The 18,859-nt window shown below is 38.7% G+C and overlaps 1 protein-coding gene across 2 annotated transcripts in view; it reads right to left on the bottom strand.

The window, feature by feature from the left end:
* The window catches only part of LOC131047645 (uncharacterized), a 179,892-nt gene that overhangs the window by 87,388 nt on the left and 73,645 nt on the right, over positions 1–18,859 (bottom strand). For both annotated transcript variants that reach the window (XM_057981432.2, XM_057981433.2), the window contains exon 5: positions 14,603–14,678. In XM_057981432.2, the coding sequence (XP_057837415.1) occupies positions 14,603–14,678 (76 nt within the window). The remainder of the gene's footprint in view (positions 1–14,602; positions 14,679–18,859) is intronic.

The raw sequence follows: 18,859 nt of genomic DNA, 5'->3' as shown, positions 1-18,859 counted from the left end.
CAGCTATGCCACTCCGACCAGTCATAGAGGTAAAATCGTTTGGCCAGTGGGAGCTTGACTTCATAGGTACGATCAACCCGCCCTCCTCTGCGCAACATAGGTACATTCTAACCGCCTCTGATTATTGCACAAGGTGATCTGAAGCTCAATCGTTGAAGCAATGCAATGCTGATGCTGTTATTAAATTCTTAGAAGAGAACATTATTACACGTTTTGGCTGTCCTCATGCTTTAGTCTGTGATAATGGTTCCGCTTTCGCATCATTAAAGTTTTCGAATTGGGCCTTTGATTATGGGATTACCTTAAAATTTTCATCTAACTACTATCCCCAAGGTAATGGTCTAGCTGAATCCACTAACAAGAATCTGCTGCAAGTGATTAAAAAGCTCCTAGACAAGAATCCGAAAGATTGGCACACCCAACTCCGATTTGCCCTTTGGGCGGACCGCACCCGATGCAAGGCCGCCATTGGAACTTCACCGTACCACTTGGTATATGGCCTCGACCCCATCTTTCCGATACAATTAAGAATACCAACTTTGCAATTCATGAGCGAATATCTAGGAATCAACAACGCCGTAGAGGCTAGGTTATCCCAGCTATTATACTTAGAAGAAAAAAGAGACAACGCCATAGATAATTTTGCCAAGCACCAAGAAGTGGTCAAGCGTTGGTTCGACAGAAGGGCGAAAGTAAAGGCCTTTCACATTTCCGACCTAGTCCTTTGTTGGGACAAAGCTCATGAAAGGAAAGGAGAGCACAACAAGTTTGATAATCTGTGGCTCGGTCCTTTCCAGATTTCCGAAATTTTGGGAGAGAATGCATTCCGACTGGGGACCCTAACAGGTGAGGATGTCCCCTTGCCCGTGAATGGTCAATTCCTCAAGCATTATTTCCAACCTTAGGCTTCCCAAAGCCTTTCCCAGTATATAGTAGTTTAGTTTCCGTTTCCTGTTTTAGTTTAGTTTCCTATTTTCCTGTTTTGCTTTGGGACCCCTGTCAATTTTGAAAAGAAGCCTATGTCGTGTACAACTTTGGCGCGACGCCGGATTTCTGTAACCTTCTGCTTCTAAGATCCAAGCTCGGGGAGGACTCTTGATTGATGGAGCGCCCATGATGAGGTCGGTTTAATCTAGATGACCTTTCTCTGCAAGATCTTGTTTTTGTCAAAACCTATCTCCGATATCGTGATTACTACACAAACACATTTTAAAATCGCATACAATCAGTTGTTAATCAAAGGCACACCACATCGATGAAAGGTCCAAAGCTATGCTTCAGCGACCACTGTTACGCTCAATCCCGCGTAGGCTTCGCTGCCTACTACGCCAAAAAAAGAGGGAAGAAAAGAAAAGAAAGAAAACAATGAAGAGCGAAGCACTCTCAGATCAATTTGATACTACGCATAAGATTGGCAAATGGGAATGCAGGCATCTCTGCCAATATAGAGCAAAAAAGGCAAAACTTTCTTGCCGGAAACAGAGCAATCTCTATGAGCTAACAGGCGATAACTCCGTCGGGGCTATGAACGCTCGTTGGCAGCGGGGCTCTATCCACATTGCTTTTGAAGTATCAGCTCGCTGGGGATCTCGACAAGGTGAAACATTGGTGCCTCAACTTTTTCTAAGCTGGAATAAACTCCACTTGCACACACTAGCTAATCCGATCTACGTGTGATTCGATTTGACTCTTAACATTATCTCGTTGTGAAAGACTCTTCTCCTTTTCTCGTCTCAATCATGGTGGTTAACCAGAGATCCTGGGTTCGATCCGAACTTGCGTCCCCGAAATGACTGGGAGCATTTCACCAGCAGAGTCGCCATTTGTTGTGCGTTGCACACGCTCCCTGTCGCCGATAGGGTCCCCCCTTCCTGTTTTGAGCCTTTCGCCTTTCCCCTGCTTAGTTTCGCGCAGAGTGTCTCGCATCTTTCCGAGCGAGTCTGCGACTAGTCCGTAAAGTGATGATATCAAGGGCTACGAAGCAGATTGCATAAGGTTTATCCCCGCGAATGTTTGTAGGATTTAAATGAAGGATGATTTTCGCCTACTGGTGAAGGAACGAATTTTCTGGCTAAAATGCCGAAGTTGCGAAACTTGCCCAAATGCCTTAGAATTCCAAAGCCTCCAAGATCCAAATTTGTAGAATCTAGCGAAAACTCGTCTGAGGTCTAATGTTTTACGTAAGTTTTCAAAATTGCCTTAGGAGCCAAATTTTGGGCCCAGAGGCCAAAAGGGTTGAAATTTCACTAAGTTAAAAGTTGCCAAAATCGCCCAGGGGGCCGAATTTCGAACACTAGGGCGAAAATTTCAAAATTTGATGTTTCCCATTTGGTCCAAAAAAAAAAGTAAAATGCTTTAAAAAATTGCAAAAGGTAGCTCCAGGTCCGAAAATCACTAAAAAATGCCCAAATTCGGACACTGGGGCGAAAACTGGAGAATGTAAAAATGCAAAATATTCCCAAAAGACCCTCAAGGTCCGAAAAACACCCTCAAGCCCCAAATTCGGACTTTAGCTCCAAAATTTAAAAAATGGCAAATCGCAAAAGAGGCGTTGAAGCTCCAAAATGTGTAAAAGGACCCTCTAGGTCCGAAACTCGCCATGAGCCTCCATTTTCGGACCCTGGCGGGGTAAATGAAAGTGTATCAAATTTGTAAAAAGAGCGTTTAGGTCCGAAGTCCCTTTTAAAATTCGCCAAAAGTGTTCTGAGGTCCGAAATCACTTAAAATACCCAAATTCAGACCTTGGGATAAAAATGTAAAACACGAAGTATTTCAAAACAGACCCTGAGCTCCGAAAAACACTTAAAACCTCAGTTTCGAACCCCAGCTCCGAAATTTCGAAATAATGGCAAAATCACGAAAATGCTTTAAGCTCCGAAATCACTTGAAGTCCTCATTTTCGGACCCTGGGGTGATTATGGAAAATGTGAAAAGCGTCGAAAGTTGCAAGAAAGGCGTAAAGGTCCGAAGTTCGCTAAAAAGCCCCAAATTCAGACCTTTGCTCCGAAATTCCAAAGAGCCTCGACTTTACACAATGCATCTTAAGCTCCGAAACTTACATTTAATCCTCAAAATCGAACCCTAGAGCCGAAAGTGAAAGGCGGCGAAATTAGCGAAAACATCCATATGCTCCAAAATAAGCAAAATCATTCCTTAGGTCCGAAATTTCGATGAATGCAAAACGCTTAAAGCTCCGAAGTTTGTCTCAAAATCGCGAAATATACTTCAAACGCCCAAAGCTCTAGCAGGTTAAAATTGCGAACATTCCAAATCGCAAAAGAGGTGTTAAAGCTCCGAAGTTTTCTCCAAGGCGTTGAGCTCCGAAATTCGCCAAAAATCACCAAAATCGCAAAGCAAGCCATGACACCAAGGTTTTTGGGAGCTTGCAAATAACGTTAAATCGCCTGAGGTAGGTCCAAACTTTTCTTGCAAATAGTGTGATTCCTCTGAAAAACTTCAGTTCGCCAAAACCCAAGTGCTCCTAAATTCGCCAGAAGCCTGCAAATCGCGAAATGTGAAATGCAAAATTTGCAACGAAGAAAACATTATTGATCCGAAGTTTACCCTTGGGATTGAATAGAAGGCAAAATTTAAATTTCAAAGGGGCTTCCAAACTCTCCAAGGTCTGAAGTTGAAAGGTGAAATCATTCGAAATTTTAAAGTCCTCCACTTCTCCAAAATCGCTGCGCGCAGGCCCAGATTGGGAAATTCGAAATTTGATAACCCTCCCTCAACGCTGCTACATTTCGTGCAAAGAAAGATCATGACAGATTTGAAAGAGGACGCAGAGCCAATTTCGTGTAAATCATATTCAAGGTAAAACGTTGTGTAAAATTTTCATAAGCATTCAAATTTAAATTGCCAATTACCCAGGGTAAAAACCATTTAAAATGATAAATTCTCTCTCGTCCACCAATCACGAAAAGTTTAAATCAAGAAGATAACCGTTGAAATTTGAAACTTTGCAGAATCGTCCTTTCATTTCACGCGGTAAGGTCGGGCAATCTCTCACCGTCCGCTCTCATCAAGTAAGTACGCTTTGTCTCGTATGATCATCTGAAAATGCTTAAATCGAATAGACAAATGCGTGTAATTTGATCAAAATGCTTGAATTTTTTAAATCTGCATCTCTCTCGCTTATAAAACGTTGTTCAAAACACTCGAAATCTAGAATTCACTCCTAAGGCTTCACCAAAACTTGCATCTTTTTTTCAAACTTAGGAGAACTTTTCATGCTTTGTCTTTGTTGAAAACTAATCTAAAATCCAGAAAGTGAAGTATAAATTCGCAAAAAAAAAGAATCTTAATGAATGCTATGGTTAAAATTGATTAAACCCCTTTAACTAGAAATGTCGCTCCATGTCCAATCTAAATTTTAAATTAATGTTGGCATGCTGGAGTATTTTCTATCTAAACCGCCTTGCTTTTCTTGTATCACCTCATAATCTGCGTCCGAATGTGCAAGATAAATGCCTAAGTCGGCGGTAGAATCATCAAGGACGCCCGCTACAGCCGAGACCTTGCGAGCATCCAAATCAGATATCCCCTGTAAGGTTGAAAGGATGAAGTATCAATATCAGAGGGGAGGATTGACGGAGTCGAAGGTTCAGAGCATCTGGGACAATATCGTTGATACCGACCTTGGCCATATTGATATTCAAGACTTCAGGAATCGGGTCTTCTCACCCGACACATATGGCAGGCCTAGGCAGATGGTGGAAAGTGGCATCGCCCAAGCGGCGGGATTTCCTCCAGCGATACAGAACTATGAATTAGTAGTAGACGCTGCCCGGCATTATGAACCAAATTCCAGACTAGTGCTCCTCGAGAATATGACTATCACCGACTTCTCTACTGAGGCCATTGCTGATGCATTTGACATCCACTTTCCAAACAATCCCACAGCTACAACCATAGATGAAGCACAAGGGGCATATGATATGAATCCGGCCCGATGCAAAGCATTGATCAACGAAGAATGGTACAAGGAGAAAACGCCTTCAAGCGCCAGATTTGTGAAAAAGACCCCCGGGAGTGATTTTCATAATGAACATGGGGATATGGTCACATTACTCAGCCGAGTCATGGGACTTCCTAAGTCCAACTACTTTGAAGAGTGGATGTTCTATTTTACAGAGCAGGTCTTCCTCGGGAAGTCTAAGTTTGACTGGGCCCAGATCATAAGCGATAACATCCACACTCAGCTGATTGAACTCGAAACGAAGAAGTACTTCACCATGACCTCTTATTTGGTCTATATGTTCGCCAAGAACCAGCCACTGCCAGGATTGATAATGAAAGGTGAAATCGGGAATGGGCCCCGTCAGGTGAAGGTCTACGATTGTTACCCGCAACTGCACTACCAAGATATAGCTCAAAGGGAAAAGAGCAACCCGGCTTATGCAGTTGGTCAATATGAACGCGTCAATGACGCCTTCACAATGCGCCTGGTCAGGCTAATGCAGGGAGGATTACACATAAGGCTCTCAGAGCAAGCTACTACTCTAGTACAGAGGTATGGAGCCTAGATCATTAATTTCCCAAGGTTCTCCTACATCCGAATAGCTGGCTTCGATGGTGCTCTCCTCCGACTTCCACGGTATCCAACCGACAAAGTAATTCTTATGGAGGTTGCAAGGCAGTCACGCTCGGCCGACATCTTACTCCGAGAAAGCAAGCAGGCTGGATTCACATTCCCTATGATCATAGGCAACCATGATGTCCACTTGAAGACCCCTACCCTAGCAGAAGAGTCCCTTGCAGAGTTGGCCTCTTATGGCCTATAGGACCATTTTCCAAGAAAATATTTCGATCATGATAATTTGGTGAAAAGAGCCTATGGTAGGCGGTACAGAGCAAAGGAATCAATTGAAGACTATTGGAAAAATTGCTCTGATGACTACGAGGTCAGGCGACGGGAATATTCTAGACTGAGTGTGCAACAAATGCGACTCTTTGAATACCGTCAGGTCCCAGATCAGCTCACAGATTCAGGGAATTGCCTCCAGGTGCAATAATTTGAAGCAGTAAGGCATCTCTTGCAAGGCGTTGATTGGTCCCTGGACCCAATCACTGATTTCGAGGCAATCATGGCAGCCCCAGCAAGGTACACAGATCAATGGTTACATCAGCAGATCGAAAGGTTAATCCATGAGGGAGTCCAGTTCACTTACCACTTAATGGGCAGCCTCGATTCTCAGTCTTCAGAAGATGAAGGAACGTCTAGTGCACCCCGGGAAGGAACTGAGAAACCAAAAAAAAGGAAGAAGGCTAAGGCTTGCAAAGGGACTTGGACGTCCAAAAGAACAAGAAGGGAAAAGATTCCTATAAAGAGGCCAGAGGTCACTTCATCTTCAAAGGACCCCAGTTCGTCTGACGATGCAGTAGAATTGGATTGTATACCTACTCCGCCTTCCCAGAGCGACATCAATGCATTTGAAGCCAATGATCCTCTTGCGCCCAATGTGCTAGACACTGAGCTAAGAGCCCTTGAATTGACCGAACTGGGTAACCAAATAGAAGAAGGAGAGATTCCATCCAACCAGGGGGTCAAAGTGCATGAACCTACTCAACAGAGCCGTCACGAGTTGCTGCTCCACAATACAGCCAAAGATGACTCCACCGTCGAAGGAGAACAAAGGATAGATGAGACTCATGAGGTCGAGAGAGCTGAATAACGACCATCACATGAAGATGTCAGGCAGTTGTTCAGCGAAATAGGGGAGAATTCAGCTGCAAGCAAAGGGCTTCACACCTCTTTCACTCCTCCGATGGCAGGGCAGTTGCTAATCTGTGGTGAGTCGGCTAAGAATGTTAGAGAACAGAATGCAGACTTAACCTTATCATCAATGCAGACAGTGCCTCAAGAGTGGTTGATTGCCAGAGCCCAGCGCAAGGCCGTCACCAAGCCACCCATTGATCTAGAGGATATCTTCTCGTGCATAGACCAAGCAAAAGCTAAGGGGAAAAAAAAGCAAAGGGCATATTCTAGAGTGACCAAAGACGAGCAAAGGAACCGCACTCTTCACATTGCCACCCGGCCTGTAGACAAGCCAACAGATCAGGTTACACTCGCAGATTATAGCATCACAACTGTCCCCATCGGACGAGCCACTAAAGAGCAAGAAAAAGAAGAATTTAAGGATTCAGTGCAGAATATACTCAGGCAGCTCGAAGAGATCACAGCTGAAAAGGACATGTATCGGGCTCATGCCGAGCAAGCCAAAGGATACATCGATCAACTCCTAAGGCCATTGCACAATGCCTCCGAATCCCATATTCCCCTGACAGCATTGGCGCAAAGGACCACAACAAAATTTGAAGGAGTACGGGACACCGCAAAGGCCGTCAGGGAATGGATGCAAGACATCAAGAAAAAGGGAGAGCAGATCCTTAAGTAAAAGAAATGGCCCTCCATCGAGAGCTCACTCTAGTCAAGTTATTAGAGGTAAAGAGGGAATCCCTTCACATGCACAAAGTGGTAGCCACTACCCTTCCCCTCATGAGAGCTCTTTTCTGGACACACGCGCAAATTCCTACATTGTCCGCCATCCTAGATCCTCATAGCATCAGTGTTCTTAAGGAGTGGTACTCGACTATCACCATGAAGAATGACACCAAAGAAATTATTGACAAGGAGAGTGACGCATGTGAAGTGATTCTAGGAAACATGCAAGAACTAGGTAAGACCATCCTCCGATCAATGGTTTCGGGATGGATAAACGACTTGTCTGATAATGCAATCCAGCCGGACTGGGAAGAAAGATTGGGAACGGATAGGATTACCTATTTCACTAAGGACTTGAGTTTTGTTGGTCAGTTCCATTCAGATATATTATGCTTTGAGTGTAATCGCTCCAGCTGGAAGGACGGTTTAAAACATGTGGACCAGTATCTCGAGGGCATGCAATACAAAATTCGCCATCCTCCCATGCCTCCATTCAGTTTGCTCTTCCAGTTATGTATCAGGTTCCCGGAATACGTTCACGAGGAACGGGCAGCAGGTCATGATTTATGGCGGGAATACTTGCATGGCGAGGATAAATTTCTAGAAAAGGAGTGTGAGACTGAAATAGAGAAAGTAATTTCTCAAAAGTGCTTTTTTCCCTCTGAATCTTAAAAGTGCACTTTTGCACCAAAAAGTGACTGTTGACTTTTGGTCAACAAATGTAAAACTTTATTGATGCGCCTTTTGGGATTATTTCAAATTGTTGTAATTATCTCTTTTTGGGTAGTTATTGCCTATTTTGGGGTGGTTGTTGATATTTGCCTCCCATTTATGGGTATGGGCAGCCATGCTTTATGGATGAATCTGGGCCACTTGTTTAGATTAAATCTAGGCCATTCATCCTTTTTGAAGCCTATTTAAGGGACTGGTTTTCTCTCTTTTTTGTAAGAAGTTTTTGGATTGTTGCGAAAGCTCTGGAGAAATTTATAGGAATTAATGCAAAGAATTAAGACTGTTTTCAAGTTTCCTTGTGAGTGCATGGTCTCCTTCTTCACTTAATTTAGAAATCTTTCAATTATGTTTATTTCTTTACATAGCGTTTTTCAGCCAAGCATCTGATAGAATCCTTGCAGTCCACACCATTAGGGAACGGCTGATTGCCTTTCTTTCTGCATGGTTAATCTGGACCTTTCATGCTTAGTTCGGTTATCAAACACATACTATGAATGTAAAAGTTCTAATACTGTACTTGATAACATGAAAATCTTGTTTCTCCTATGAAGATTGCACTGGATTTATGCAAACATTGTGCTTGAGCAGCTGGTGATGTTTAATCTAGTTTCCTGGAGGTGTCTGTCTGCTTGACTGAATTTGCTATCTTAGTTAGAATTTACATTTCATGTCTCTCTCTCTCTCTCTCTCTCTATCCTTCCCTCCTTTTTCCCCCTTTTTGATTCAGAAAATCTGCAGTCTAAATAGTATCAAATTAACCGAAATTATCTGATAGAAAGATTATAAAAGTTCTAGGGAACTTATCTATAAATTACCCATTCATTGTAAGTCCCCCTTCTGTTTCCAGCATAAACACATCAAGCCACTGAAAAATCCCGTAGTCAAGACCTGACAAAAGAAACCTTGAGGTTGTCTCCGTTTATCAAACTTAGAAAACAGCATTAGAGACTCCCTTATCTCAAGAGAGAGTAGGATAATCAGTTGGCTATTCTATTCTGCGTTGGCCGTATGGAGTTTGCAGCAATGCGATTTCAGACACGTCAACATTATCCAAAGCATTGCAATTTTCTCATTGGCCAAAAGGAGTTTTTTTGCAATTAACCCTAATTAGGGTTTTATCTGTTAATCTCGTCTATTGATCTTGGATCAACTAGACTACTACTTTGTAACGGGGTGCCTATATAAACCACCCTCCTCTCATTTGTAAAATAGATTTCTGAGAAATTGTTGTAGTGATACTTCTTAAGTGCTAAGACAATTCATTGTTCAATTGCTCGGGTGGTGAAGTGTATCATTCTATTTGTCATTGTATATACTTTGATTTGTATGTATTACCAAGCACATCTTGAAATATTCTATGCTCTCAATTGTTATTCATACTTGTGCACTATCGCAGACTTCGTATCAGTTGTAATACAATATTCTATACCAAATTAAAGGTCAGCAATATTCATCTTATCTCTATAACTTTTGTGCAAGGATTTCAATTGAATTTGAGGAAATAAATATCGTATGCTATTATACTTTCTTGCCAATATTCGTTTTGTTATTTCTATGCATTGTGCAGTCTTCTATGAAATCTGAAACCTCTTCCAAAGAAAATAAACAATTTTCAAAACAAACATTATACCAGTCATAGTAGTATATACACAGTATGCCAAGTGTTGAATAGCTTTGGCAAGGAAGAAAATAGCAAAGTTGAGTGAAAAAATTGGAGGGTTTTACACTTACCCTCAAGTGTGCAAGTCTCCCTCACGAAGCATTGTACCATCCACTCTACTTCTGTTACAAAAACCCCTTCATCCTCTTAGCTGAAATCTCTATAGGAGCACCATTAGCCATACGTCGAAGTACAACCTCAGATCGCAGCCTTTGTTATTAATAAAACATTCCCTTTGATCTAGCAGGTAACACAAGGACAGTGATTCATAATTGAAAGTGGGGCATCAGTTAGGGACATATCACTTGGGGGAGTTGTATCTCTTGTCTGAGTGACTCTTCAACCTATTTTGGGAGATTATAAATAGGATGGGCTTACTCTTGGGAAAGGCATCGAATGATATGAGCATTTGAATGGAAATAGAAAGAAAATAAAAGCAGAAATCTGAGTGGTGGATATTAGCCTTAAATTAGTTTGTGTATGATATGAATTAAGGAATGAAATATTTATTCCTTGCTGAAATTATATAAGGATAGTTGTAAGTAATTGCATTATCTTCTGATTTGAATATTGTTTTACAATTTTTGCAAAATTAATTATATTTCTATTTGATAAATATGTTATAATATATTCATATAGTTAATCTATTTTGAATTGGGTAAAAATGGTTGCAAACCAGGAGTGATCAACCTTTCGATTTCATGAGAGGTGAAGACCCAACCTATCTTTCCCCAAGACGGAGCGCTCATGGGCTGGGAGGTGTATGTGTGCTCCCAGGCTTGGTGGAGAGGGTAGTCTCATACTCTTATCAAACATGCCACCCCGAGATGGAGTTCTTGTGAGCTAGGAGGCTGATTAGTGCTCCTAGGCTTGATCGAGGAGGGTGGGCACCTCTGAAGTGGATTAAGGGATGGAGTGGACTGTTTTCTACCCATGCTTTGGAGGTGCATTTGGATGATTATGGTTACTATAGGAATATGCTTTGGATGATTATTAATGCTATTTATTATATATGTATTTATATGTTATTAGATTCCTAACCCTTATGAAAATAGTTGACCTAATGGATTACATTTCAGGTGCTGACTAAATGATTGTAGGACCTAAACCAAGATTTATCTTGTTAAAGGCATTTCAATTGGTAAATTTATACCCTTAACTATATTATATTTCTTATTTTAATTGAACCTGTAGTTCTAGGTACAAAAAAAGTAAGATCCCTGAAAGGGGCATTACAATTGGTATCAGAGCATTGTTCCTGCCAGCCTACGGGACGAAAGATATTTTATGCAGCAAAGCCAAAGGGCTCAAAGGGCGTTGGAAAGGGAAAGAAGAAAACTTGCAGCAAGTTGTAATGTCACCTTCTCCTCAATAATCATTCAGGTGTTGATTAGCCTATTTTTCTGTCATTCCGGTATGCTAATTCGAAGATATAAGGGATGAGAGGCTGACATTGTCAATTATTTATTAATGGAGAAATAAATAATATTATTTTGAGCCCATAAAGTAATATTATAAGGGAAAAGTCACTTTTGGTTATAAAATTAAATTATAAAAATAAAGTGACTTAGGTTATGAAATAAGTCATAAAGTGACTTTATTAAGAAGATAAAATAAAATATAAAGCGACTTTATCATGAAGGCAAAGTTATAAAATGAATTTATAACATTGATTAAGCCTTCTAGAAGTGGGATGATCTTATTGGAGGGAAAAGTTTATTCAAAATCACAAATTGTGATTTTGAGGTCCAAAAGCAGTTTAGACAATCTATTTAAGGGGTTTCCTTCCTTCACCAAGCATTATGATATGTTGATTTGATACTTGATTATTTGTTCATTGTTGCTGGTTTGACAGTAGCAGCCATATCTGAGGACGAAACCCCTTGGAGATTCGTAGGTTGGACGGAAACCCAACTCTACTTGTGAGGTGGATTCATTCAAAGTTCATCATTGAGCTTATTTGCAGTATTTTGAGCAGATTTGTGGAAGTTCTAGCTAGGGTTTGGACACAATAATGGAGCCATGTTGCAGGTTGAAGGTTACATGAATTTATATGTTATATCTAGCTTCGGCGACCTCTTGTTGGGCATGTTTGGAAATGATTGCAGAATTGGCTATGTGTTGCATGTATTGTTTGTAAATTTCTGAGTAATTGCAGCATCAAATGCTATTGTAATAAGTGCCAAAATTCACCATTCCAATAGTAATATACAAGGGTTTACAGTTCCACTGTGAAAATTCTGTTATTTATGTTTATTGCACGTTCTTATCGTTGCATGCACAAGAATATTCAAGATATGAAATAAACACCAAACATATATCTAAACAAATTCATAAATTCCATCAAAATTCAGACAATAGGATATTTCACAAGTGATAACTCTACTCAAAATAATACAATGGGTGAACAATTGGGAGATGAGTTGAGAGCTTTCATGGAGCAAAATGAGAAGTCAACCCAATTACTCCCACAACCCCTTCAAAATATGAACAACACAATTAGCACTCATAGACCCAACCAAGCTAATGGGAGGGATGCTACTTCTAACCATTCAGAAAATGACAATAGAGCTCCACTATGGTAATTAGACCATCCTTCTTACCTAGAGAAGAACTACCAAGAGAGGTAGAAGAAATCAATACACCAAACAATAATTTAGACGGGTGTGTCAAAGCTTACTCAAGACTTGACGCTGGAACAATAAGTAACCATAGAAGAGAAAAGGGTCAACATAATAGAAATTTACATCATAAAGTAGGTAAAAATGACTCTCCCTAACTTTGATGGATCAAGGAAAGTCACCGCCCCTTCATAGATCCAAAAATTGCACACATATCTCTCTCTTAGTCCCATGGTAGAGGAATATGCCATCAAATTTGCCATCTAACATTTGGAAGGGATTGCACATAACTGGTGGCATCATGGTTTAATTACTCTAGGACACCAAAACATAACAAACTATGATGAATTAATGCAAAAGCTTGTGAACTGATTTGACCAAAACCACCCTGTAAGGCTCTTTAAAGAATTAACCCAATTAAAACAACAAGGTTCTATAAGGAATAGGTCTATGTTACCAAATTTCAAAGGATCTCTATCATGGTACTTGGCATTATGGAGAAAAGACTAACGTGCCTATTTATTGAAGGACTATCAGAGATAATTCGTGGTTTGGTGAGTTCTTTTGAACCCACAACCCTCCAAGATGCCATTCAAAAGGCCCTAAGATTGGAAACCGCATCCACAAAGGAGAAGAGCCAATCCAAGAACATGCCATCCAAATAACATAACCAGGTTCCCTATAAAAGAGATTGGCAACACAAGCCATTACCTTCCCAACCACACACAACATGGGAATTTAGGACAACAGTGCAAGGGAATATGAGAACCAGGACATAGATGCACAGAGAAAGGGAAGGCACACAACATAGAAGCACTAACAAATGTTAATCTACAGCAGCATCAGTGATATTGTTCCAGCTATTGTAGTAGATCATTCAACCTTAGTAGATGCTGCTGAAACAGGTTGTATCATTTAAAGGAGGATATACAAAGGATCCTGCATCATTTTTGGAAGTCTCAGAAATAACTGCTAGCTATTGTACCATGTTTATGTGTAGTTGTTGGCCATACCATGCACTTAGGCATTCAATGCAGTAATTTGTAAGTAAATGTGAAAGCATTAATATTAATGTTATTAATATTTTCAGTCAGATATTATTTGCAAAGGATTTTCAAATATAGGTATAAATAAAAATATTAAAATAATAATATCTGAGTATTATTAGGGTTCACAGTGCGGTTCTGCTTCCTTAATTTACTTGCATATTCTCTATCCATATTAGTTTTAGTGTTTTATATTCGGTATCAGCTGACCTTCAGTCTGAAAATTTACATAATATTGTTTAGCATTAGCCTAGGGTTTGAATTTTGTATATTAGTATTTAATTGCATGTTTCATAAATTAGAAAGTACAAAAAGGTATATATTTTTCCAGAAACCATATTTTAGTTTCATTTGAATATCCACAAAACATTATAAAAATTGCAAATTGATTAAGAACCTGATTTGGGGACATCAAAGTGAAGAAGCTGAAAGGAATCAAGTGCCACAAAACACTAAATGATATTATTTGCAGTAACTGAAGAACACACTTCTCGATCACCTACCTAAACTACTTGCTTAGCATTGTATCATATTGCAAGATCTTAAGAACAAATGAGACCTAACGACACAAATCACACAACAGTCTAAAAGATGGGCCTGAAATGTTGTCAAGGGTTAGCTATGTTATAAGATGACTCAATGCCAAGTTATATGGATGACATCATAATCTAACCTCACTAAATGAAGCAATATCTTTTATTTCAAGAATGATGTATGTGGTGAGGTAGAATCAATAGAGATTGGGCTATACTATACTACATGACCTGATTTGATCACTAACAACATTCCAACCGTGACAAGGGATGTATACATGTGATTGCCAAAGTGGCAAACATCCTCTATGTTACAGATGAAGAACTGATCTTGAACATGATAGAACAGAAATTCATTTAAAGTTTGCATTCCCCATCAACATAAAATTATTGGGAAAACATGAAATAAAAGAAAACATTTAACATCTGAAAGCAATCTGTTTTTCCTTATTTGCTTTTATGTGTGGGGATTTGATTTCCCGCTTCATAAATTTTTCTTCTGTCTTTTTTTCCGCTCTTCATTTCTTTGGGACAGAGAATGGGGAAAATTGCAAGAAACTTACCGTAATCGCTCCGGCTCCGATTGAGTTCCTTTACTAGAACCTGTCTTTGCAAGACGCACTAGCTCTGCTGCCATCACTGTTGAATTAATGGCAAAATGTCATATGTCAGTGTGTAGATGCTAAAACCAAGAAACAAGAAAAACTGCACACATAATATTGAAACTTCCTTTTTCTGCATATGGCTGTGTTCCTTCAATATGGGTGCCAAGGAATTGCCAAAAGAAGCCAAAGCTGGAGAATAATTTATGCTTTAAGGCACACAAAATGATAAGAGTTTAAATGCACCCCAGCAGCCTTCATTTTTATGCTCCTCAAATTTAAAATAGTACCATTTAATTTAGTCAAAAAAAGGGGTATCCATTAAAACTGTATTTACATTTTATGCAAGCATTGGCACTTAAACATTACAAAATGCAAGGCCAAGCATAGACAAAAATGAAACTATTATAAACCTAGACTAAATTTACAATATATTGCCATCTAGGCTTCGAATGAAGCGATCATTATAACTGGATATATAACTACAAAACTATAGTTTAGTAATAGCAAAGTCAACAATCCTCCATGAATTCAATCAAATAAAAACTAGCTAACGAATATAGAATGACTTACAAAGGAGAATTTACAAATGATTTTATCTTACCATCTATTCTCATAAATCTATTCAGTTAAGTGACAACCATGACCCTAGGTCTGATAATTATTTTTAAATTTCAAAGTAGCATGCAATAAATTTTAAGCTTATGATCACATCTTCAAGCACACAATCTATGTTAAACTATTCAATTTAAAATCCAAAGACTCCATACTTGTCAACTGAGACATGCAGGCAAATCCAACCCTAACGAATCCAAATTATCATAGGATAGAAAGAAAAATACTTTTGAGATCAACTCTCTTGTACAAACCCTAGCTATGTTAATTTGTTCTCAAACGCCAACATAATCCAAATTAAAGGCAAGATGCAATGTCATACATAAAGTAGAATGCATAAATAAATGGTTGAGATATTTATAGCTATGGAAAAAGAAGTCATTTCATATCATACGGATTTTTTGAAATAAAAAATAACGCACTGGAAGAATATTTTCAAAGCTTCCTAAATAAATTACTAGAATGCATCAATACAAGTAGCACACAAATATCAAATACATTATGTCATTCAAAAGGGAAACATGAAAAACAAATAACATTGATTCTATATCAAACAGATAAACAAGAAAATATGACATACATTGATAATTCACTTTGCCAAGAAAACAAGTATTGAATGTAAAAATGATGGTGCATGTCAAAATTAAAGGCAAAATTTTGCATAGCCTCCATTCTAAAGAAAAATTCCTTCTAACATTTTAGTTCGGGGCTTTGAAATTTATTGGATAAAATAATAAAAGAATTTGTAAAATAGTGGCAAGCTCAAAATTAGGACAAGATTATCTATAACGCCTCCTATTGGAAAGTCAATTTAAGGGTCTTTGATGAGGTTTTTGATATTCACATCCCCAACAACCTCTTTAACCTAATTTAGCTCAATTGGAAAGGAAGGCAGTTATCGTGAAACTTATTGGCATTTGGGTTTCAAGGGATGTATTAAAAATTGGTTATATTGCCTTGGACTTGATATTAGGTTTTGCTGCAAGGATTCGTTCAAATTAGTTCCCAATCGGAAAAAGATAGACAAAGGATTTTTCAAGGTGTGTAATGTCTTCATTTTTTTGCATTATGGTTTTGTGAGCTTTAGGCCAAACTTTGAGTTTTCTTGTAACCTTCTAGGTGGGTTGGGGAGAACTCCAAACTTCTTGGAGTATGCAAGTTCAATATTTCTTGGTTGTCATTGATGGCATTGAGCTTGGTTGGTTTTTTGGATCATAGTGATGTTTTCAAAAGCGTTTTTGGCCTCCTAGAGTGTTCTCCAAAATTCTTGGAGAGCACATCCTATTTTAGCAAGGCTCTATGTTGATACCTATCTTCGTCCCATTGCCTCAGTAACACTTAGCATGTTCAAAATTGGTTTCCGAAACCTTAGCAGTGCTTTTGGCAACTCAACAGAAGTATTTAAATATACACTTAAGTTATAATGTTTATTGTTATTATATTTCACTTAAGTGCTATGTTATTGGTTCTTCACCCGGGTACCTCGTGCCCTCTCCTAAAATTTTTGGGTTCAAGGCGGTTGAGGCACTCCAAATCTCTCCCAAATGCTCTTGTAGGTGCCCATGCACCGAGGGCACACAATTCAATCAAAAACACTTTTTAAAATGAAAAAAGTGCATAAAAGCCCTAAAACACCCCCTAAAGTTGAATTTTGCCCCAATGAAACTTCATTTCTCTCCTAAAACACATTGCTCAACCATTTTTCCTCATTTTTGCATTTTGAAGGGTAGTTGATTTTTTCAAATGAGATCAATCACAAAGTGCCAAAGAGCAAAAAAAACTTGCATAATTATCTAAGATAAGCATTTTAATTGATTCTTTAGATTTTTAACAAAAAATTTCAACTTTTTTTTCAGAACAAAAAAAAACGAAAGAAACATGTTTCAATATTTTTTTATAATGTTTTTTGGTTTTCGTTTTGAACTTTCATTAGTTTATACATATTGTAGGGTTGTATGTATTTATTTACTAATTTGAAGTTTTAGAAATTCTTATAACAATAAAATCAAATTGCAATCTATTTGGAATAGCCACTAGTTCAAGTTTGGTGGGTATTGATACAAACAAAAAATTTAAAATTGATCAAGCATCTCATTTATGGAATTATATTATGATGCTTGAACAACTTCCAAGAAGTGGAGCATTCATTTCGAATTGTGGAGAGCACGGAGTCCAATTTAATAGCTTGTACACTCAAGTGAAAGCTGACTTGTGTGCACGTAGCTTGTACACTCAAGTGAAAACTGACTTGTGTGCACGAAGTGGAAAAGAGATTCGAATATAGGAAAGTCGAAATAAGAAGGGGTTGACAAACAATAGAATTATGGTACTCATTAAAGAACAAAAAGAAGTTGGTGTTGTGAGTGAAAGAGCAAAATTAAGATCTCATCCTTTAGCAAGAGAACATCAATGAGTTTACCTACAAATTCAATAATGGCCCCCAAACATCCTTTCTTGGAAACACCCTCTATCTAAGAAGAAGATCCCACTCCTTCCCCGAAGAGGCACATTGAATAAAGCATTTCAAAATGAAGCAAGAGAAATTGAACAGGAAAAAGTTGCACATTGAATTTATGTCACTGGTCTTCCTTTCAACTTGGTGAGATCACCATATTGGCAAGAAATGGTGGCGGAAATCACTAGTGCACCTTTTTCTTTCACAAGTCCTTTAATAAATATTATTGTAGTGTCTCCCAAAGGGGCAATGTTTTTAAGGCATTTCATTGAGAGGTGTAAAATCAAGGATACAAAATTCATTTCTAAAATCTTGATTGAGTCCATAGAGATGGTGGGTCTTGAAAATGTTGTCCAAGTGATTACAAACAATGCGAAAAAATTGTAGGGTTGCAAGTGCTTTGGTTGAGGAAAGGTATGAACGAATTTTTTTGACACCATGCACCATACACTCTGTTAACTTGGTGATGCAAACAATTGGCACTCAAATAGAGTGGGTGAAATCTGTATACCATGAGAGTGAGAAGATCCAAATGTTTGTAACAAATCACCATATGTCACAAGGCATTTTTTAGGACTTTCTCGAATTTGAAATTGTTGAAGATAAATTTAATTTAATTATCTAATTTATTTTTTCATCTTATTTATGCCATGTTACTTATAATTTAATGTGTTATTAACTTAGTTTTTACATTATCCTAGGTTGCTAAGACACAATTTGCATCACACACAATAATTTTGAGATAGCTTGTGAAGATGCAAGAGGCATTGGCTGCCATGGTTATTAGCAACTGTAATATCCCCAACAATTTTTTATTTTTATTTTCAGCAGTTTTGCACACAAACAATCACCCGTTAGGGTTAGAATAAGAAACACAAATCCAACAAGAAGGAACCCTACACCTTTTGTTCACCGAGAGCCCAAACAGAGAGGGTGAGAGCATACGGTGGCAGGGGATAGATAGATACAAATTCAATGAATAATTATTAAAATAACAGGCGGCAAGCCAGCCCCTTCCGCTTATACAGCGGGTATTGAAGAAAACTAAGATCACTTGGCGGTAAACCAAAAAGAACAATACAAACAACTGAAATGAGCAATCACTCAACCACTTACGTAGCGGGAGGACTAAAATAAAGATTACTATC

This window comes from Cryptomeria japonica, chromosome 10 (genome assembly GCF_030272615.1).
Source record: "Cryptomeria japonica chromosome 10, Sugi_1.0, whole genome shotgun sequence".
NCBI classification, from domain to species: Eukaryota; Viridiplantae; Streptophyta; class Pinopsida; order Cupressales; family Cupressaceae; genus Cryptomeria; species Cryptomeria japonica.
This window is presented reverse-complemented; position numbering and strand designations above follow the sequence as displayed.